Source organism: Suncus etruscus, chromosome 20 (assembly GCF_024139225.1).
Source record: "Suncus etruscus isolate mSunEtr1 chromosome 20, mSunEtr1.pri.cur, whole genome shotgun sequence".
Taxonomy (NCBI): Eukaryota; Metazoa; Chordata; class Mammalia; order Eulipotyphla; family Soricidae; genus Suncus; species Suncus etruscus.
Genome location: NC_064867.1, coordinates 43,532,433 through 43,554,195, shown reverse-complemented (window position 1 = coordinate 43,554,195; position 21,763 = coordinate 43,532,433). Strand labels below are relative to the sequence as shown.

Below are 21,763 nucleotides of genomic sequence, written 5' to 3'. Positions count from 1 at the left end.
TTGCTTTGATTCCTTTGTGCTTCATGGCACGGAAGACAGGAAAAGAGACACACTGGCATCGCGGAGGCCAGACCTTTAGTTTAGGGTTCGTCTTCCCTCTCTGTGTCTTCAGGTGCTGAACATGCTGGAAAGTCTCAATGGCGAGTGGCTCTCCTTCCAGCAAACTTTGTTGGACAGTGAACAAATGCTGAAGAAACACAAGGAAAAGTTTAAGACAGGCCTTATTCATACAGCCGAAGACTTCAAGAAGAAAGCGCACAATCTTCTCGATGACTTTGAGTTCAAAGGTTATTATTCCTTTCTTCTGTCTCTATTTCTCCCCTATCCCAAGTCTTCTCCTTTGCTTTGACCTTGTCTCTCAATGCCTAGGTCCTGAGAGAAAGGAGATGAGAGGGCATAGGTCACTTCTCTGTCATCTGCTGTGGTTGGGAAGGCAGCAACTCAGTTCTCCCCCTTTCTAGTTTTCTTTTTTGGTTTTGTTTTGAGGCCACACTTTATGGAATTTAGGGGTTACTCCTGAATCTCTGCTCAGAAATCACTCCTGGCAGACTTGGGGGACCATATGGGATGCCGGGGATAGAACCCAGGTCAGCTGCATGCAAAGTAAATGCCCTACCTGCTGTGTTATCACACCAGCTCCTTTTCCAAGTTTCTTTTCTTTTTTTTTTTTGGGTCACATCTGGCAGCGCTCAGGGGTTCCTCCTGGCTCTATGCTCAGAAATCGCTCCTGGCAGACTCGGGGGACCATATGGGATGCCGGGATTGGAACCACCGACCTTCTGCATGAAAGGCAAATGCCTTACCTCCAGGCTATCTCTCCGGCCCCTTTCCAAGTTTCTTATATCCTATGTCCCACCTGTTTCTGATTCCTTGTACCGTGAATAGTTTTGAGTAACGCATCATCCACTCATTACATTATCTCTTATGTCTTTTTCTGCTCTCATGTGAGAAATGAGATTTGTCCACAGAGCCATGATAGTCTTTGCAGGGAACGTGGCTGTGAGTGAGAAACCAAGCTCCATTTTGCACTCTCCACAGGCCCCTTCACCAGCAGTGTGGGATACCAGGCTGCTCTAGAACAGATCGCTCAAGTGCGTGCCATGCTGAATGCCATGAGGGAAGAAGAAAACAGTCTTCGTGCCAACTTGGGCATCTTCAAAATTGAGCAGCCAGCCTCAAAGGACCTACAGCACCTGGAGAAGGTGCTGTGCAGAGACAGGCCCATGTGGTGACAAGGAGGGGGCTGTGGGCTGAGAGATTGACTCCCAAGGGCCTGGACGAACAACTGGAACCAAGAAGATAGGTAGATAAGGACTTTAACCTTTTCAAAATATGGAGGTAAAAGTCAACGAACAAAATAACCTTTCCTTTGAGCCATACCTGGCCGTGGGCTGGGCTTACTCCTGGTTCTAGCTTTCTGCTCAGGTATCACTTCTGGTAGGCCTTGGAGGACTCTCTGGGATGCTAAGGGATAGAACCTGGGCTGGAAAATACCTATACTGTATATACAGCCCCAACAAGAGAGCCCTTTTAAAGGGTATAACTTTGGCATCTCATAATTTAATAGTATTGTGCAGCCATCATCTTTGTTTCAGACATTGTAATAATTTCCCCCTGCAAATATGTCTTTCTTGGCAATTACTGGCCATCCCCACTCTCTCTTCCCCCACCAACTCCCAGCACCCACTAGAAAATAAATTAATTTTCTGTCGGATGGATTTTTTTTTTTTTTTTTTGGTTTTTGGATCACACCCGGCAGTGCTCAGGGGTTACTCCTGGCTGTCTGCTCAGAAATAGCTCCTGGCAGGCACGGGGGACCATATGGGACACCGGGATTCGAACCAACCACCTTTGGTCCTGGATCGGCTGCTTGCAAGGCAAACGCCGCTGTGCTATCTCTCTGGGCCCTGTCGGATGGATTTGCCTATTCTGAGTAGCTCACTTGACAAATGGAATCATACAGGCTTTTTTTTCTTGTTTTGTCTTTTTTGGGCCACGTCCAGCTGTGCTTAGGGGTTACTTCCTCGCTCTGCACTCAGAAATCACTCCTGCTGGGCTCAAGTGACTATCTGAGATGCTGGGGATTGAATCTGGGTCTGTCCTGGATCAGCTGTGTGCAAGGCAAACGCCTTACCACTGTGCTATTGCTCTGGCCTTGTAGATGGTATTTTTTTTTTTGCTTTTTGGGTCACACCTGGTGACACTCAGGGGTTACTCCTGGCTATACGCTCAGAAATCACTCTTGGCTTGGGGGATCATATTGGACGTGGGGGATCGAACCGCGGTCTGTCCTAGGTTAGCGCATGCAAGGCAAACACCCTACCGCTTGCGCTGCAGTTTCAGCCCCAAGATGGTATTTTTATTTATTTATTTTATTTTATTTTATTTTATTTTTTTGGGGTCACATCCAGCAGCGCTCAGGGGTTACTCTTGGCTCTATGCTCAGAAATTGCACCTGGCAGGCTCGGGGGACCATATGGGATGCCAGGATTCGAACCACGATCCTTTTGCATGCAAGGCAAATGCCCTACCTCCATGCTATAGCCCTCCCCAGATTTATGTTAAATCAAGGAACTACTAAGCTGTTTTCCATAGCCGCACCATTTTTTACTCCCACTGGCAATATTTGAGGGGTTCTATTTCTCCACGTCCCTGTCAAAACTGACCCTCCCTTTTGTCCCCCTAACCATCCTTTGGTGTTTGGTGTGATAGCTAATTGTGGTTTTGACTTGTCTGTCCCTAAAGTTGATAATCTTTCATGCGTTTGTTACTTGAGGCGTTCTTTAAAGAGTGAGGGAAGAAAGTGAACCGAGGAGGCCACTCTATTACCTGTAGGGAAAAGTATCTCAGAATGAGAGTGCAAAGGACTTGCCTGCCAGGGAGGAAGAGGGAAGACTCACTTTGCCTTCTTCTATCTGCCTTGCCTGAAGGAGATAGACGCCTTACAGCAAGTCTGGGAAATCACTCGGGACTGGGAGGAGAACTGGAACCAGTGGAAGATGGGCCAGTTCCTGACCCTGCAGACGGAGACCATGGAGGCCACAGCCCACGGGCTCTACCGGCGCCTCACAAGACTAGCCAAAGAGTATAAGGTGTGCGGGGTGTGTGTGTGTGTGGGGTGTGGGGTCAGGGGAAGGCCTGGGCCTAGGGATAGGGGGAGGCAGAGAGCTGAGAAAGGATGTCCTTAGCTCAGTCTTCTGCTGCCTCCCACTTTTGCTCAGGATCGAAACTGGGAAATTATTGAAAACAGTCGCGCAAAAATAGAGCAGTTCAAGAGAACCATGCCCCTCATCTCGGACCTGCGGAACGCTGCTCTGAGAGAGAGGTGAGGCCGCAATGAACCTGGCGTGTGTGGGCACCTGGTCCTTTCAGTGGTCTCTCCCCTGGTGGACAGAGCTCTTAATTCCCCCTCCCTGCTCTAAAGACATTGTATGTGTCCCCTGTGCCAACCTCTGATGTTCCTTGTTCTTCCTTGTCTTCCTCCTCTTCTTCCTTTCTGGCACTCCTGATTTCTTCCCTCCTCTGTCTTTCTCCCTAAGCTCCTTTTGCTGCATTACATTTCCTCATCCAATTACTCTACATACCACAGATAAATGAGATCATTCTGTGTCTGTCTTTCTTCTTCCGGCTAACTTAATATGATATTTTCTCTTCCCAACCAGGTTGCGGCATATTGATGATTTCCTTGTTCCTTGCAGCTACAAAGTCATAGACATTTGGCTTTTTGTTCTGATCTGCAGGCATTGGGATCAGATCAGAGATGAGATCCAGCGGGAGTTCGATCAGGAATCTGAAAAGTTCACCTTGGAACAAATTGTGGAGCTTGGGATGGATCAGCATGTGGAGAAGATCGGGGAGATTTCTGCCTCAGCGACCAAAGAACTAGCTATAGAAGTGGTAAGATAGAATCTTCCTAAGATAGAAACTTCCTAAGCCTTAGAATTGAGGAGCGAAGGCTTTCCAAAGCCTTTCATTTTTCTGACATTCTTTCGTCTTGCAGACTAAATAAATACCTTATTGCTTTGCCTCCCAATTTCTCTCCACAGGCGTTGCAGAACATTGCCAAGACCTGGGATATGATTCAGCTAGACATAGTCCCCTACAAGGATAAGGGCCATCACCGACTCAGGTAGAGAGCTTTAGAATTCTAAGTGAGTCAAGGGTGAAGGAAACTAGGTTTCAGAAAGGGGACAGAGTTTTGGTAGATGGGTACAGACTTATTTTGGCCCTCCACTTCAGAGGTACAGAGGAAGTATTTCAGGCACTGGAAGATAACCAAGTGGCTCTGTCTGCCATGAAGGCGTCTCGTTTTGTCAAGGCCTTTGAGAAGGAAGTCGACCACTGGGAACGTTGTCTCTCCCTCATTTTGGAAGTCATTGAGATGGTACTCACAGTGCAGCGCCAGTGGATGTACCTCGAGGTCAGAATTTCCTACCTTAGCTCTTTCTACATCCTGTTTTTACTCCCTTATTGCCTAAACTCTAGATAGTTGCCCTTTTGTCCGCCTCTTTATCTACCTCCAAAGTCATTCTTACTCTACAAACCCAAACACTTTCCTTATTGCTTTTCATCTTCAATTTCCTTCCTGAAAAGTCTCTTTTATTCTCCTTTCGTTTATCTTTTTGGACCCTGGATCCTGGCCTACCGACCAACCAACCCAGTTTCCTTCTAGAAGATGTACATTTTACCCTTTCGTCTAAATCTCCTTATCTTGTCGTCTCTGGTTTGCAGCAGGGAGCAGTGTGCAATTGTGTGAGAAACAGCCTCTAACCTCAATTCTTGGCCCTCAGAATATCTTCCTAGGAGAGGACATTCGCAAACAGCTACCCAACGAATCATCCTTGTTTGACCAGGTCAACAGCAACTGGAAAGCCATCATGGATCGCATGCACAAAGATAGCAATGCTCTCCGGAGTACTCACTATCCAGGTGTGAAGCCCGTGGACTCTAGGGCATTGGGGTACTGAGATATGTGATATCAAGATCACGTGCTTCATTTATTTACTGCTGGTGTACCTCACTGTCAGAATATCCCTGCTGCCTCTTCTAAGCATTAAATAACCAGTTAGTGAATTCAATTCAATAAATATTTGAGTGAAGAAGTAGGATATAGTTGTGGACAAATTGGAGGGGCTAGAGAGGCAGGCAGTAGGGAAGTTATTTGTCTTGCCTGTGCTTGACCCTGGTTCAGTTCTCAGAACCACATAGAATTCCTCGCACCACCGGGAGTAGCACCTGAGTACGATTGGGTGTAGCATACACGTACAAAAGGAATATGAGGTCTGGAGGTATTCAGCTCACAGTTGAGTGCTTTATGTGCTAGAGGTTCAGTTTTGATCCTGTGTACCATATGGTGCCCCAAGCACTGCTGACAGTGACCATGAGTACTCATGTTGGGAGTAGTTCCTGAACACTCCAAGATGGAAGGAAGAAAAGGATGATCTGAGAACTCAGACTCCAGGGCACTCATTCCCTTAGAAAGCTGGAAACTGGGGCCCGGAGAGATAGCACAGCGGCGCTTGCCTTGCAAGCAGCCCATCCAGGACCAAAGGCGGTTGGTTCGAATCCCGGTGTCCCATAGGGTCCCCCGTGCCTGCCAGGAGCTATTTCTGAGCAGACAGCCAGGAGTAACCCCTGAGCACCGCCGGGTGTGGCCCAAAAACCAAAAAAAAAAAAGAAAGCTGGAAACTGGGGAGGCCAGAGCGAAGATAGAGTGGATAGGGTGCTTGATTTGCAGGTTCGATTCCTGGTGTTTCATAGAATCCCTAAGCCCCATCAGAAGTGGCTTCCCAAGCTGAGAGCTAGATATAAGTCCTGAGCACAGCTGGGTGTGGTTCTAAAACAAATACCAAACAGATAGAAACAAAAATGGAAATTGGGTCAGAGATATAGTTCTGCCTTAGAGAACTTCTTTCCCACTTGCCTGGCACTAGAAAAAGAAAAAAGCTGGAAACTGGTAAGATAAGAAAACTCAGTTAAAGAATTAGATTGGAGCTGGAGACACAGTACAAGAAGGAAAGTGCCAGGTCCACAGCAATAGCACTGCGGGGAGGGCGTTTGCCTTGCACGTGGCTGACCTGGGTTCAATCCCCAGAATCCCGTATGGTCTAGGAGTAATTTCTGCCAGGAGTAATTTCTGTGCACAGAGCCAGGAATAACACTTGAGTACTGCCGGTTGTAGTCCCAAAACAAAATCATTATGGTGATATGTCCCTTCATACTTAAGAGCTGGCAAAGTGAAGATAGTTGGAGACTCTAGGGCAGTGATTAAAGGGTCATCAAAAGTCATTCATTGCGGCCCGGAGAGATAGCACAGCCGGGTGTGACCCAAAAAAACAAAAACCAAACCAAACCAAACCAAAACAAAACAAAACAAAAGTCATTCATTGCTTTTCTTCCCAGGAACCCTGGATATATTGATCGAAATGAACTCAATCCTGGAAGACATTCAGAAGTCTCTGGATATGTACTTAGAGACCAAGCGGCAAATTTTCCCCCGTTTTTACTTCTTATCTAACGATGATCTTTTGGAGGTTCTGGGACAGTCTCGCAACCCAGAGGCTGTGCAGCCGCACCTCAAAAAATGCTTTGATAACATAAAATCACTAAGAATGCAAAAGGTCAGTACGTGTGGCAGGGGGAGGGAGAAAGTGGGTTGTGAGGCCAAGGTCTCTTGAGTCTTCCGACAAGAGCAGAATACTAGGGATTCTGTATAATCATGGGATCGAATTTTTTAGAATAGGGAATACTGAGGGAAGGCAGAGAAATAGAAATTACCCTCAGAAATTACCCAGCAATCTTCTGGGGGTGCATAATAGTTTTAAAGAGGGGCTGGAGAGATAGCATGGAGTTAAGGCGCTTGCCTTGCAAGCAGAAGGACAGTGGTTCGAATCCCTGCATCCCCCGAGCCTGCCAGGAGCGATTCTGAGCATAGAGCCAGGAGGAACCCCTGAGCGCTTCTGAGTGTGACCCCCCCCCCCCCAAATAAAGAGTCAATTCCACTAATAAATATTTGAAAAAATTATTGTTGGTTAACAACATTATAAACATTATAACATTCTAGGGGCCTAACATTACCCCTATGTGGCACCTACCACCAGTGCTATCCTTCCTCCAAAAAGATCTTTCTATCTACTTCTTTTTGATAATGACCAAAGTTTTTGCTGCATCTAGTTATCTTTGTTCTTTTTCATGTGTATTATAGTTCATTGCTTTAGTTATTTATATTTCATCTAAATTCCACCCATCCATTATATCAGTAAATCATCTGATAATGGTCTTTTGTTTTCTTATTTCAATTGGCATTATCACCTCATCTGATATATTTTGTTCCCCAAGGTACAACTTATTTTTAATGGCATATATATTAAATTTTTATATTTTACATGAATATCATAGGCTGTGGGGCCACACCTGACAGTACTCACGGTTAACTCCTGACTAAGAGTGAGTGCTCCAAGATTACTCCTGACAGGCCTCAGAGAACCATACGATATCGCCAAGGATTAAACGGAGTCAGCCATGTACAGCGCAAGCACCCTGCCTGCTGCACTCTTTCTCTAGTTCCCATCATCTGTTACTTTTTAAGTTGGAACTTTGTTTTTAGGGTTGTTGTGATGTTTGAGGTTGCATATGGTGAGGCTGCAGACTGTACTTGGGCCATGTGGGCTGGTGTCAGGTATGGAGCCCAGGGCCTCCCCTTGTAAGGTGGGTTTTCAACCCCTGAGCCACATCGCAGCCTAACCACAATAATTTTTTATTTGTGGGGGCGAGACACCATCTTGTGGTGTTTAGGGGATAGTTCTGGCTCAGTGCTCAGGGACCACGAAGTGCTGGGAATCCATCTTGATGCTTCCAGGATGTGAAACCTATTTAGCTATTTCCCCAGCACTCACTTAAAAATAATTTATTTTGTCTTTGTTTTCAGATGACGCTCCATGATGCTCGGGGCTTACTCCTAGCTCTTTCACTCAGGGATCATTCCTGGCAGGCTTGGGGAATGGGGTAGATGGGGTGCTGGGGATCATAGCTGGGTTGACCATGTACAAGACAAGTGCTCTACTCGCTGTACTATCTGACCACACTTAAAAACTCTTAAAAAGAAAACGCCATACTGTTTATTTTCCAGTCTGCGCCAATTTACTCTCCTGCCAGTAGTGTCCTAGAGTGCCTTTTGTTCCATATGCTTGCCATCTCCTGTTTTCCATCTTTTGTGATATTGACTGTTCTCACAGTGGTTTTGATTTTAATGCCCCTAATTGGTGATGTTAGAGCCTTTTCATGTGTCTGTGGGTCATCTCTATGTCTCCTTTAGAGAAGCTATTTGCCTTTCTTTTTTGTTTGTTTGTTTTTTGTTATTTTTGGGCTACACCCGACAGTGCTCAGGGGTTACTCCTGGCTGTCTGCTCAGAAATAGCTCCTGGGGCCCGGAGAGATAGCACAGCGGTGCTTGCCTTGCAAGCAGCCGATCCAGGACCAAAGGTGGTTGGTTCGAATCCCGGTGTCCCATATGGTCCCCCGTGCCTGCCAGGAGCTATTTCTGAGCAGACAGCCAGGAGTAACCCCTGAGCACCACAGGGTGTGGCCCAAAAACCAAAAAAAAAAAAAAAATAGCTCCTGGCAGGCACAGGGGACCATATGGGACACCGGGATTCGAACCAACCACCTTTGGTCCTGGATAGGCTGCTTGCAAGGCAAACGCCGCTGTGCTATCTCTCCGGGTCCCTATTTGCCTGTCTTAGGCCCACTTTCAAAAAATTTTTTTCAGTTTCTTGCTTTTTTGTTGTTGACTTCTGTAATTTTTTAAAAATAAAATTTTGATTCTTAGACCCTTTGTTGGACATTTCATGTGCAAATATTTCTTCTAATCACTAGGCTGTGATAGTTTCTTTTTTTGTTTGTTTGTTTGTTTGTTTTCGGACCACACCCGTTTGATGCTCAGGGGTTACTCCTGGCTAAGCGCTTAGATATTGCCCCTGGCTTGGCTTGGGGGAACCACATAGGACGCCGGGGGGATCGAACTGCAGTCCTTCCTTGGCTAGCGCTTGCAAGGCAGACACCTTACCTCTAGCGCCACCTCACCGGCCCCTTTGTGATAGTTTCTTAAGCTATGTAAAATCATCATCTGAATTTGATGTGGTCCCATATGTTTATTCTGGCATTTGTAATCACTGCCAACAAATATATATTTTTTTTTTCCAGGTGGGAGGACCCAGCAACAAATGGGAGGCTGTAGGAATGTTTTCAGGTGATGGCGAATATGTTGATTTCCTCCACGCAGTACTTTTAGAAGGGCCTGTAGAGGTGAGTTGTGTCAAGAATCTAATAGAAGGGGCCGGGCGGTGGCGCTAAAGGTAAGGTGCCTGCCTTGCCTGCACTAGCCTTGGATGGACCGCGGTTTGATTCCCCGGTGTCCCATATGGTCCCCCAAGCCAGGAGCAACTTCTGAGCACATAGCCAGGAGTAACCCCTGAGCATTACCGGGTGTGGCCCAAAAACCAAAAAAAAAAAAGAATCTAATAGAAGCAAGCTATTAGAAAATTAAAAGAAAATCACTGAAGAGAGAACTATCTGGGAAAGAATACTAATTACCCAATCCTACCTGCTATTTTTTTTTTTTAATTTTTAGACCACATTCAGAATTGCTCAGTGGTTACTTTTGTTTTTTTGTTTTTTGTTTTTATTTTGGTTTTTGGGTCACACCCGGCAGCGCTCAGGGGTTACTCCTGGCTCTATGCTCAGAAATCACTCCTGGCAGGCTCAGGGGACCATATGGGATGCTGAGATTTGAACCACTGTCCTTCTGCATGCAAGGCAAACGCCATACCTCCATGCTATCTCCCCGACCCCATGAACATTCTTAACTTCTATCCTGATCCTGAAAATAAAATATTCCATGTCTCCGAGGGATGTAAAAGACCTGCTGTTGGCTCCTTCTTTTCTCGGGGTTCTTTCTTTTGAGGAACTCATGTCCTGGCACTGAGGTTGATCTACCTGTTCTTACCCCAACTCCCAGTCCTGGCTTTGTGATGTGGAGAGGATCATGAGGTTGACGCTACGGGACCTTCTCCGGAGCTGCCGTCTGGCCCTCAAGAAGTTTCTTAACAAGAGGGACAAGTGGGTCAAGGAATGGGCCGGCCAGGTGAGCTGGGGCCAATAGGAAGGAAGAAAGAAGAAAGATAGAACTTAAAATGAATGGCAAAAATAAAGACATATCTATTTTTGATGACTGGGGCAAGGGTTATACTCCACGGGGGGCTCAGGGAACCATATGTTGTGTGGGGGATTGTACCTAGTCAGTTTTTTGCAAGGCCAATGCCGAACTCTCTATACTATCTCTACAGCCCCCAAACATATTGTGCATCTCACAAAATAGAGGGACTTTACCTCCTGTTCTTGGCTGTATCCCTCAAACGTATACATTAAGCCTGTAGTTTCTACCCTTTAGCATGTGTGTCTTTCTTCACAGCTGTGCTTTGTTTTGTTTTTCTTATTTGGAGAGTAGGTTGAGTCACAGCTAGCAGCATCAGGGATTACTCCTGGCTGTGTTCAGGGGTCACTCCTGGTACTTAGCAAGGAGTCATAGACAATGTGGGGTTGAACAGGGGTTGGTGACATGCAAGGCAAGTACCTCAATACTTATACTGTCTCTCCAGCCCCTACAGCAGTGATTTTAAACGACTATCCCACAGGTATTTGAAGTTTGGGATTCACTGGTTGACCTCTGGTAGAGCAAATGGGGCCACCTGGTCCAGGAAGCAGCGGGGATGGGGAAGTGAGGCTTTCGGGGGCGGGGCTGGGGCCTTGGAACCCAGATTTTGTACTTGCCTCAGATGGTGATCGCCGCCAGTCAGATCCAGTGGACTGCAGATGTGTCTAAATGTCTGATGACGGCAAAGGAGCGGGGAGACAAGAAGATTCTCAAGGTCATGAAGAAGAAGCAGGTGGGAACTAATTCCAGGAGAAGATAGGCTGGGAGTTAGAGTTGGCAGGCGGGCCGCCATTAGTTGGAGTCGGGTTAGAGCTGATTGGATGGGGAAGGGTCAGAGTGAGTGATTGAAGGCGGAAGTCCTGTGAGAGTTTTGGGTGGCGTAGTAGTAGTAGTTGTTGTTTTTGATGTTTTGGATGGCCCTGTGCTGATGAAGACATCAGGAGGAATTACCGCAAAGCTTGGGTTAATGATATTGGGCTGGCAATTGTATCTGGCTAGGGTCAGGGATGATCAGGGCTGTTGGTCGTATCATCCCACCTGCTCTTGCCCTGTCACCTCACCCCACAGGTGTCCATCCTGAACAGGTTTTCGGAAGCTCTCAGGGGGAACTTAACCAAGATCATGCGGCTTAAGATTGTGGCTCTGGTGACGATCGAAATCCACGCCCGCGATGTGCTGGAAAAGCTTTACAAGAGCGGCCTCATGGACGTCTACTCCTTTGACTGGCTCAGCCAACTGCGCTTTTATTGGGAGAAGGTGCCTCTGGGGCGACTCCCTCACCTCTTCCCTAACTTTTCTGTCCTGGGGCTTTAGTTAAACCCAGGTTCTCTGAGCATGAAAGTAACTAAGCCCTGGTCCTATTACATTAACTTTGTCCAATTCTTCTAGATTATCTCTAATCAACTATGTCAGAGCAGTCCTTTTTTTTTCTCTATTCAATTCTCAGAATGGATTAGAGTAGACATATGCTGTGAAGCATTTTTTTGTTTGTCTGTCTTTGGGTCACACCCAGCGGCACTCAGGGTTTACTCCTGGCTCTGTGCTCAGAAATCGCTCCTGGCAGTGGCACGGAGGACCATATGGGATGCTGGGATTTGAACCACCGTCCGTCCTGAATCGGCTGTGCGCAAGGCAAACGCTCTACCGCTGTGCTATCTCTCTGGCCCCATATGAAGCATTTTAGTTTTTGTTTTTGCGTCACACCCGGCAGCACTCAGGGGTTCCTCCTGGCTCCACGCTCAGAAATCGCTCCTGGCAGGCTCGGGGGACCATATGGGATGCCAGGATTCGAACCTTCGTCCTTGTTCATGCAAGGCAAATGCCCTACCTCCATGCTACCTCTTCGGCCCCCACATGAAGCTATTTTTAATCTCTTCCTGTTTTTAACCCGAACCCCATACAGCTCTTCTTTCCCTTATCTTCTCAACTTTAAGTCTTTCTCCAAGCCCGCTTCTCTCTCATTCTGCTCTGTTGCCTCAGGATTTAGATGACTGCATGATCCGCCAGACTAACACCCAGTTCCAGTATGGGTACGAATATTTGGGGAACTCTGGTCGGCTTGTCATCACCCCCCTGACGGACAGGTCAGCACCGGGGGACGGGCAAAGTGGCCTGGTGGACGAGTGAGTGCTGAGAGGAGGCAGCCAAGGGTCTGACGAGTCTCGCCCTCCGCTCTCAGGTGTTACATGACTCTGACTACAGCTTTGCACCTGCACCGAGGGGGCTCCCCCAAAGGCCCAGCAGGCACGGGGAAGACAGAGACCGTCAAGGACCTGGGCAAGGCGCTCGGCGTCTATGTCATTGTGGTCAACTGCTCCGAGGGCTTGGACTATAAGTCCATGGGACGAATGTATTCGGGCCTTGCCCAGGTCAGTATTCTGCCGCTTTGTCCCAGAGGCCATTTAAATATCTGGGTTTTGTTGTCACTTGGTTTTGGGGCCATACCAAGCAGTGCTCAGGGATTACTCCCAGCTCTGTGCTCAAGAGTTAGTCCTGGCAAGAATTGTAGGACCATCCATGATATTAGGGATCAAGCTTGAATTGGCTGCATGCATACCAATCATCCTACACACAAATATATCTCTGACTCCTTATATATATATGTGTGTGTGTGTGTGTATATTTTATATATATATATAAATATATATATAATGGGCCACACCCATTGACGCTCAGGGGTTACTCCTGGCTATGTGCTCAGAAATCACTCCTGGCTTGGGGGACCATATGGGACACTGGGGGATTGAACCGGCATCCGTCCTAGGTCAGCCACATACAAGGCAGACACCCTGCCGCTGCGCCACAGCGCCAGCCCTCCTTAAATATATTTTAATTCTAGAAAATCTGCTGGAGCCCAAATCTGCTTGAATGCTTTATAATTTAAATGACCTCAGTTAGTTCTTACTATTGGGGTAATCGTGTACCTGAACTTTATTTGCCACATGTAAAGATTAAGGAAGATGAAGGCAAAGCAAACTGGCCATAGCAGGACCTCAGTGCCCGAAAGTTCCAGCTTGGTCTCTTTCCAACTCACATCCTCCTTAGTAAGAGGCAGACAATTCCCCCAAACTGTCCACATCAGTACCATGGAAGGTTTTGAGTAGGAACTGCAACCAGCACTCCGAGACCCTCTTCATTCCATTTTGGGAATCATCTCCCTATGAAAACTTGATAGGAGGGACATAGGGTTGCACTTCCCAGTTTCTCCCAACGTAGGGACACTCCGTCTGCTCCCAGTGACCCTGCTTCTTCCCTCACAGACAGGTGCCTGGGGCTGCTTCGATGAGTTCAATCGCATCAACATTGAGGTGCTCTCCGTGGTGGCTCAGCAGATCCTGTCCATCCTGACCGCCTTGACTGCTGGCCAAACCCGGTTCTATTTTGAAGGCTTTGAGATCAGTCTGGTGTGGTCCTGTGGGATCTTCATCACCATGAATCCTGGTAAGGGTCTGGCAGTAGGTGGGGCTCCTGGGGGGAGGGAAGAATTGGGGATTGATGCAAATAAAACATCTTCCGTTTCCCCTTCGTGATCAGTGTTTAGTCAAGTAGAATGTGGCTAAAGATGACAAAGTCCGAAAAAAAAAAACCCCACAACTTTCCAGAAGGAGGATATCATCCTCCTCCTTCTCCTCCACTTCTTCCTCTTCCTTTTCTTCCTCCTCCTCTTCCTCCTATGGTTGGGCCCAGTTGCATGTCAGGCAAGTGCCTTATCGCCTGTGCTATCTCTCCTGTTGCCTTCATCTTTTAAGACATTTCACTATTTTTTTTTCTTTCTTTTTTTTTTTTTTTTTTGGTTTTTGGGCCACACCCAGCGGTGCTCAGGGGTTACTCCTGGCTATCTGCTCAGAAATAGCTTCTGGCAGGCACGGGGGACCATATGGGACACCGGGATTCGAACCAACCACCTTTGGTCCTGGATCGGCTGCTTGCAAGGCAAACGCCTCTGTGCTATCTCTCCTGGCCCTTATTTTTCATTTTGGGCCACACCCAGTGAGGCTTAGGGATTACTCCTGGCTCTGTGCTCAGAAATCACTCCTGGCTTTGGGGACCATATGGGATGCTGGGGGATCGAACCGTGGTTCGTCCTAGGTTAGCATGTGCAAGGTCATTCTGGCGATAGCACAGCAGCTAAGACATTTGCCTTACATGCGGGTGACCCAAGTTTGATTCCCAGCATCCTATATGGTCCCCCGAGCCTGCCAGGAGGGCACTTCTGAGCACAGAGCCAGGGTTACCCCTGAACACCACCAGGTGTTCCCTCAATTTTCAATAGATACATGACTATTATTTTCCACTGATCTATTGTTGTTCTGGTCTTTCTCCCTTCTCTTCTGCAGAACGAGAAAATATCCCAAAGTGTAGGGCCTAGGGTTTCTTATTGATCTTCCCTATGAATAGCTCTGGAAAGGATGAGGAAAAAATAGACGTTAGAAGAGACTTTCAGGTTGTCTAGACTACAGGCGAAGGTGGAGTGGGGAGGAGGGTGATTTGGGACATTGGTGATGGGAATGTTGCACCGGTGAAGGGGGGGTGTTCTTTACATCACTGAACCCCAACCACAATCATGTTTGTAATCAAGGTGTTTAAATAAAGATATTAATTTAAAAATATTCAAGACTTAAAAAAAAAGAAGAGACTTTTAGTACAGAAAATTAGAGAAACAACTATGATTTCTAACAGGATCCCTGTAATTTGGAATTTGGGAAAATGGGAGATTCACAGATTCATGATTTGAATTTGCAATAGAAGAAACCAGAGATAATGGAAGACTGGAGAGAGATAGTACTGTGGGTAGGGTGCTTGCTTTGCAAGTGGCTAACCCAGGTTCTATCTTTGGCATCCTATATCATCTCCTGAGCCAGACCAGGAGTCATTTCTAAGCACAGAGCCTGGAGTAACCCCTGAGCACTGCTGTGTGTGACCCAAAAATCAAAAAGTAGAACCAGTAATAATGAAAGAATAATATAGTAGGAGGAAACCCAGGACCAAGATGAAAAGGGATGGAGCTTGGGATGAGAACAATGGGAATGACTGAGAAATGAATTTAAATCAAGATGAGAGGCCAGAGTAGTGGCGCTAGAGGTAAGGCGTCTGCCTTACAAGCGCTAGCCTAGGATGGACCTCGGTTCAATCCCCTGGCATCTCATATGGTCTGCCCTGAGTGTCAACAGGTGTGGCCCAAAATAAAAATAAAAACAAAAATAAATCAAGATGAGAAAACAGGGGCTGGAGATCGCTCAAGTGGTAGAGCTTTATTTACTTGTTTGTTTATTTTTTTGTATATATAAGTCTCTGCATATGATCCCAGGCCTACATGCCTCCTGAGCACCCACTGGGTATAGTCCCCAGTATTACTGGATGTGGTCTCTAAAACAAAAAATCAAGCTGAATAAAGATGAGAATTTTAGTTTTTGTCTTTTGAACCACACTTAGTGGTGCTTGGGTTACTTCTGGCACTGAGCTCAGAAATTACTCCTGGTAGGCTCAGGGAACCGTATGTGATGCTGGGGATCGAACCTGGGTTGGCCACATGCAAAGTAAACCCCCTACCTGCTGTTCCCTGAGATGATGAGAATTTTTAATAAATAAAATGGTCTTTCAGGCTATGCTGGTCGCACAGAACTTCCTGAAAATCTTAAATCCATGTTCCGTCCTATTGCAATGGTGGTGCCTGATTCTACTCTGATTGCAGAAATCATTCTCTTCGGGGAGGGCTTTGGCAACTGCAAGGTATTTCAATAATCTCTTTTCTGCACAATAATTTTACTTCCTTTATTATTTCCAAGATAATGCCCTGGATAGAGGAACCCCTTAAAGTCCTCAACATCTGTTACCCAACATGGGATATAAAATAGTGCCAGTGGGATATGAAGGCAGAATTCAGGTGGGCAGAGTCTCCTTTCTGTAATGTTATTAATTCGAGATGTTCAGATTCCATAAGGTTTTCTCATTAGAGGGGCCGGAGAGATAGCACAGCGGTGGGGTGTGTGCCTTGCATGCAGCCAGCCTGGGAGGGACCCTATTCGATTCCCAGCCTGCCACGGGCAATTTCTGAGTGCAGAGCCAGGAGTAACCTTTGAGCACCACTGGATGTGGTCCAATAACCAATCAATCAATTAATCAGTCAATAAATACAGTAAAATAAAAAAGGTTTTCTCATTAGAGTTGTCCACCTCCAAATGTCATAAAGTCCATGTGAACTGTCCCTAAACAAAGCAAGATTTTTTTTTTTTTTGGAGGAGAAGAGGAAATTAGGTTGTCTTCTCTTTTTTGTCTGTTTGCTCCCCAGATTCTAGCCAAGAAAGTCTACACACTTTATTCACTAGCAGTGCAGCAGCTTTCCAGACAGGACCATTATGATTTTGGTCTCCGCGCTCTCACCTCACTCCTGCGTTACGCTGGCAAGAAGCGCCGCCTGCAGCCAGACCTGACGGATGAAGAGGTAGCTCCCGGATACGGTTCTTGAAACTGTACATCCATTGTCATGGGTTCAAGACAGCTTCACTAAAGTCAAATGTCTTGTTTGTACATACTCGTATAGGACATTTGAGAGGATATTAAGGGGAAATACAATGCCTTGCTATAATTGATGATAAGCAGCTCAGTGTTGGGGAACAAATCTAGAATGTTTTCAACTCTTCTTTTCCTTTTTTATAAGAAATAGAGGTGCGGGACTGGGCGGTGGTGCTAGAGGTAAGGTGCCTGCCTTGCCTGCGCTAGCCTAGGACTGACCGAGGTTCGATCCCCCGGCGTCCCATATGGTCCCCCAAGCCAGGAACGACTTCTGAGCGCATAGCCAGGAGTAACCCCTGAGCATCACCGGGTGTGGCCCAAAAACAGAACAAAACAAAACAAAAAAAGAAATAGGGGTGAGGGGTGGGAGGTTGGGGGCCACACCCAACGGTGCTCAAGGGCTATGCAATTGGCTCTGTGCTTGAAGTCACCCCTGGTAGTGGTTGGGGAACCATGTTGGTTCAAAGACACACAAAGCAGGCACTCAGTTTCCTCTATTACCTCTCAAGCCCTCAAGTTTTTCCTTTCCCCAGATTAGGAACCCCACTTTTCTATCTGTTCCTTGTATTCTATCTGTTGAATTGCCAAAGACTTGTTCAGGGATCAGGGATGTAGCTTAGTGATAGAACACTTTCTTGCATGGGTTCAATCCCTGGAATCATAAAAGACTAGTTCAGGGACCAGAGTAATAGCACAGCATTATGGTGTTTGCCTTGCATGCGACCAACCCAGGACAGGCCTGGGTTTGATCCCAGCATCCCATATGGTCCTCCAAGCCTGCCTGGAATGATTTCTGAGCACAGAGCCAGGAGTAAACACTGAGCATCGCTGGGTGTGTCCTCCAAAAAATAAAACAAAACAAAAGACTAGTTCAGGTGTATCCTTTTGTTTTTGTTTTGGGTCCACACCCAGCAATGCTCAGTAGTGACTTCTGGCTCTGCACTCAGGAATTACTCCTGGTGCTGCTTGGAGAACCATATGGGATGTTGGGTATAGAACCCACATCAGCCAGTCATGTGCAAGGCAAGCATATGTACCAGACTACCCACTGTACATGGCTCTACCCCTTGAAAGGCGTGTTCTTTTCAAGGCTCTCGCCCCTCACTCCTTTGGGAAGGAGGGCCTTGTGAATACTTGGGATCCTTAAGTCTGAATCTATCCTTTTCCACCCAGGTCTTGCTGCTTTCCATGAGAGATATGAACATTGCCAAGTTAACGTCAAATGATGTGCCATTATTCAATGCCATCGTGCAAGATTTGTTTCCCAACATCGAGCTGCCTGTCATTGACTACGGCAAGGTATTTTACTTCCTTAATACCCTCAGACTTTATATGTGAATATTTACAAATAGGACAGTTGACTTCTGCATCTTGTTTTGCAATTCACTGTGTTTTTGAACAAGAGTGTTTGCTGGACTCTCTCTAGACTCCCCATCTATTAAATGTTCCAGCCCCCATCAAAATTCATTCTCCTACTGCCCCACTTTGCTCCTCTTACTTGCCCACTCAAGTACTTCCACACAACAATTCTAGGATATCACTGAGAATTCTGAATTTTTTTTTTTTTTGGTTTTTGGGCCACACCCGGCAGTGCTCAGGGGTTACTCCTGGCTGTCTGCTCAGAAGTAGCTCCTGGCAGGCACGGGGGACCATATGGGACACTGGGATTCGAACCAACCACCTTTGGTCCTGGATCGGCTGCTTGCAAGGCAAATGCCACTGTGCTATCTCTCCGGGCCCGAGAGAATTCTGATTTTGAACTTTTTACTTTCTAACAATGAGCCCTTTCCTCTCTCTGCTTCTCTCCTCTTTTCTGAGTGCAGAGCCAGGAGTGACCCCTGAGCGCTGCTGGGTGTGGCCCAGAAACCAACCAACCAACCAACCAACCAACCAACCAACCAACCAACCAACCAACCAATCAATCAATAAAGTTTTTTTTTTTTTTGGTTTTTGGGTTACACCCAGCAGTGCTCAGGGGTTACTCCTGGCTGACTGCTCCCTCCCTCCCTCCCTCCCTCCCTCCCTCCCTCCCTCCCTCCCTCCCTCCCTCCCTCCCTCCCTCCCTCCCTCCCTCCCTCCCTCCCTCCCTCCCTCCCTCCCTCCCTCCTTCTTTCTTTCTTTCTTTCTTTCTTTCTTTCTTTCTTTCTTTCTTTCTTTCTTTCTTTCTTTCTTTCTTTCTTTCTTTCTTTCTTTCTTTCTTTCTTTCTTTCTTTCTTTCTTTCTTTCTTTCTTTCTTTCTTTCTTCTTTCTTTCTTTCCTTTCGCCACACCCAGAGATGCTCAGGGGTTACTCCTGGCTATGCACTCAGAAATCGTTCCTAGCTTGAGGGACGGATCATATGGGACGCCGGGGGATTGAACCACAGTCATCCTAGGTCAGTGTGTGCAAGACAAATGCCCTACCACTGCACAACTGCTCAGACCCTACTTTTCCTTCTTTTGCCTCTTAGCTGAGAGAAGCCATTGAACAGGAGATCGGAGCAATGGGCCTGCAGCTCACTCCATTCACCCTTACCAAGGTTCTTCAGCTGTACGAAACCAAGAGCTCCCGCCACTCCACTATGCTGGTGGGCGGCACAGGCAGTGGCAAGACAACCTCATGGAAAGTTCTTCAGTCATCTTTGTCTTCCCTGTGCCGTGCTGGAGAACCTGGCTTCAACATCATTAGAGTATGCAATTGGGATCCCGAAGTCAACGGGAGATATCTGAGCAGCAGGAACACAGTGGAGGCTGGAGTTGGGAAGGACTGGGGAGGATCCAGAAGGATAGTGCATTGGGTAGGGCGCTTGCTCTGCACCCAGTCAACCCAAGTTCAGTCCCTTGGCACCCCCCTATGGTCCTCCAAGCTCACCAGGAGTGATTCTCGAGGACAGAGCCAGGTGTAAGCCCTGAGAGTATGCCCCCCACCAAAAAAAGAAGAAGGCTGATAGGGAGGGAGAGAGACCTAAAGGGTGGTACCTAGGAGAGATAAGACTGAGGCAGAAGTGAAGGAAAAATCACTTAAAAATAAAGGGGCAGAAGGTAAAAGGAGTCCAGACGTCTGGGGATTTGAGTCTGTCTGCAGTGCAAAAATCCTGTCCTGCTTCGTTTTTAGGAATTTCCTTTGAATCCAAAGGCCTTGTCTCTCGGGGAGCTATATGGGGAATATGATCTCAACACTAACGAGTGGACAGATGGTGTCCTGTCCAACGTCATGCGGATGGCATGTGCAGGTACCTAGAGACCGTGAGACAGTCTGGGAAGAGAAGTCTCAAGCTTGGTTGAAAAATGCGTGGGGAATACTGACATAGAAGGAAGTGTCTACCATTTTGAGGAGATAAATGCAGAGCAGGAGAGGAAACCATAAACTCGAAGGCCCTTATTTACTTCCTTTCTTCCAAGATGAGAAACCAGATGAGAAATGGATCGTGTTTGATGGCCCGGTGGACACACTGTGGATCGAGAGCATGAACTCCGTCATGGATGATAACAAAGTGTTGACACTCATCAATGGAGAGCGCATTTCGATGCCCGAGCAGGTACTGGGACACCTTGCAGAAGTGTGAGGTACAGGACTTGAAGCAGGGCTGAGGAGAAGGCCACCAACAGAATCCCAAGGAAAGAGAAATTCTGTAGCAGAGGTACAGGGAATGCCTCAATTCAGGAGGAAAGCTCTGAGTGAAAAGAAAAATGCTTTTTCTGACACGACAGAACAATTATATAGCAAAGAACTTTGGATAATAAGAGCCCTGTGGAGAGGTAGGCCATCTCTTCAGCTTCGGTCCCACTGACCTTTGAGGGACATCCCTCAATGTGTGCCCCAGGTGACAAACTCACAGGTGTCAAGTTTTCCCTTTACTTCCCACTTGATTTTTAATAAGGAAGAAAGTTATTTTTTATTATAAGGATATCTTAGAATAAGCTGATTTCTTTTAATAAGCCAGTAATATTCAACCCTATGAATTACTTAATTTATTTTGTTTTTATGGGGTGGGGAGGCACACCCAGTGACACTCAGGGGTTACTCCTGGCTATGCATGCGCTCAGAAATCGCTCCTGGCTTGAGTGACCGAGGTCCATCCTAGGTCAGCGCATGCAAGGCAAATGCCCTACCATTTGCACCACCGATTCAGCCCCTCTTTATTTATTTATTTGGTTTTTGGGTTACACCCTGCAGTGCTCTGGGTGTTACTCCTGGCTTTATGCTCAGAAATCACTCCTGGCAGGCTCAGGGGACCATATGGGATGCCAGGATTCAAACTACCGACCTTCTGCATGAAAGGCAAATGCCTTACCTCCATGCAATCTCTCTGGCCCCACCTATTTACTTTTTAAATTATTTCATTTAAATACCATGGTTACAAAATCGTTCATGATTGGATTTGAGTCCTACAATGTACACCACCCTTCACCAGTGCATATATCCTGCCACCAATGTCCCCTTTCTTTCCCCTGCTTGCCTCTAGGGAAGACATTTTACTTTTCTCTCTCTGTCTCTCTCTCTTAATAAGGCATTGATAAAGGGATACCATGAATATCATTTTGTCCCCTTTCAGAACCCAGTTCTGGTCCAGAGTGATCAACTCCAGCTATCATTGTGTCTTAGTGGACACATACCCTAACTTCACTCGCTGTTCTTTGTTGCAAGCTTCCTACTATGGACTGGTCTTCCTGGCCCTCATTCTATTATCTCTAGATATTATTGCCATACTATTTTTTATTTTTCTTATATCCAACTAAGTGCAATTATTTTATGCCTATTCCTTTTTATCTGATTCATTTCACTGAGTATAGAATTTTATTTGTCCTGAAACATTTAGTACTTGGAGAGAGACCTTGGGAAACTGGGATTCTGGCTTTTGAAATTTTTTAATATTTGATAGGAGCAGAGAGGAGGAAAAAAAACCATCATTCTTGGGTTTTTTGGTTGTTGTTGTTTTGTTTTGCTTTTTTGTTTTTGCCACATCTGTCAATGTTCAGGGGCTACTCCTGGATCTGTGCTCAGAAATCATGCCTGGTGGTGCTTGGGGGAAAATATGGTAGGCTGAGGATCCAACCGGGG

The 21,763-nt window shown here is 46.6% G+C and overlaps 1 protein-coding gene across 1 annotated transcript in view; it reads left to right on the top strand.

Moving 5' to 3' along the window:
- DNAH2 (dynein axonemal heavy chain 2) overlaps window positions 1-21,763 on the top strand; it is a 140,185-nt gene that overhangs the window by 68,527 nt on the left and 49,895 nt on the right. The window contains exons 20-41 of the mRNA XM_049766225.1: window positions 113-287; window positions 1,039-1,202; window positions 2,931-3,092; window positions 3,222-3,325; window positions 3,741-3,897; window positions 4,047-4,129; window positions 4,240-4,420; window positions 4,791-4,929; window positions 6,403-6,620; window positions 9,202-9,303; window positions 10,016-10,141; window positions 10,833-10,943; window positions 11,279-11,467; window positions 12,191-12,294; window positions 12,390-12,579; window positions 13,471-13,651; window positions 15,813-15,940; window positions 16,500-16,652; window positions 17,897-18,022; window positions 19,173-19,391; window positions 19,817-19,934; window positions 20,104-20,240. Of these exons, the coding sequence (XP_049622182.1) occupies window positions 113-287; window positions 1,039-1,202; window positions 2,931-3,092; window positions 3,222-3,325; window positions 3,741-3,897; window positions 4,047-4,129; window positions 4,240-4,420; window positions 4,791-4,929; window positions 6,403-6,620; window positions 9,202-9,303; window positions 10,016-10,141; window positions 10,833-10,943; window positions 11,279-11,467; window positions 12,191-12,294; window positions 12,390-12,579; window positions 13,471-13,651; window positions 15,813-15,940; window positions 16,500-16,652; window positions 17,897-18,022; window positions 19,173-19,391; window positions 19,817-19,934; window positions 20,104-20,240 (3,267 nt within the window). The remainder of the gene's footprint in view (window positions 1-112; window positions 288-1,038; window positions 1,203-2,930; window positions 3,093-3,221; window positions 3,326-3,740; window positions 3,898-4,046; window positions 4,130-4,239; window positions 4,421-4,790; window positions 4,930-6,402; window positions 6,621-9,201; window positions 9,304-10,015; window positions 10,142-10,832; window positions 10,944-11,278; window positions 11,468-12,190; window positions 12,295-12,389; window positions 12,580-13,470; window positions 13,652-15,812; window positions 15,941-16,499; window positions 16,653-17,896; window positions 18,023-19,172; window positions 19,392-19,816; window positions 19,935-20,103; window positions 20,241-21,763) is intronic.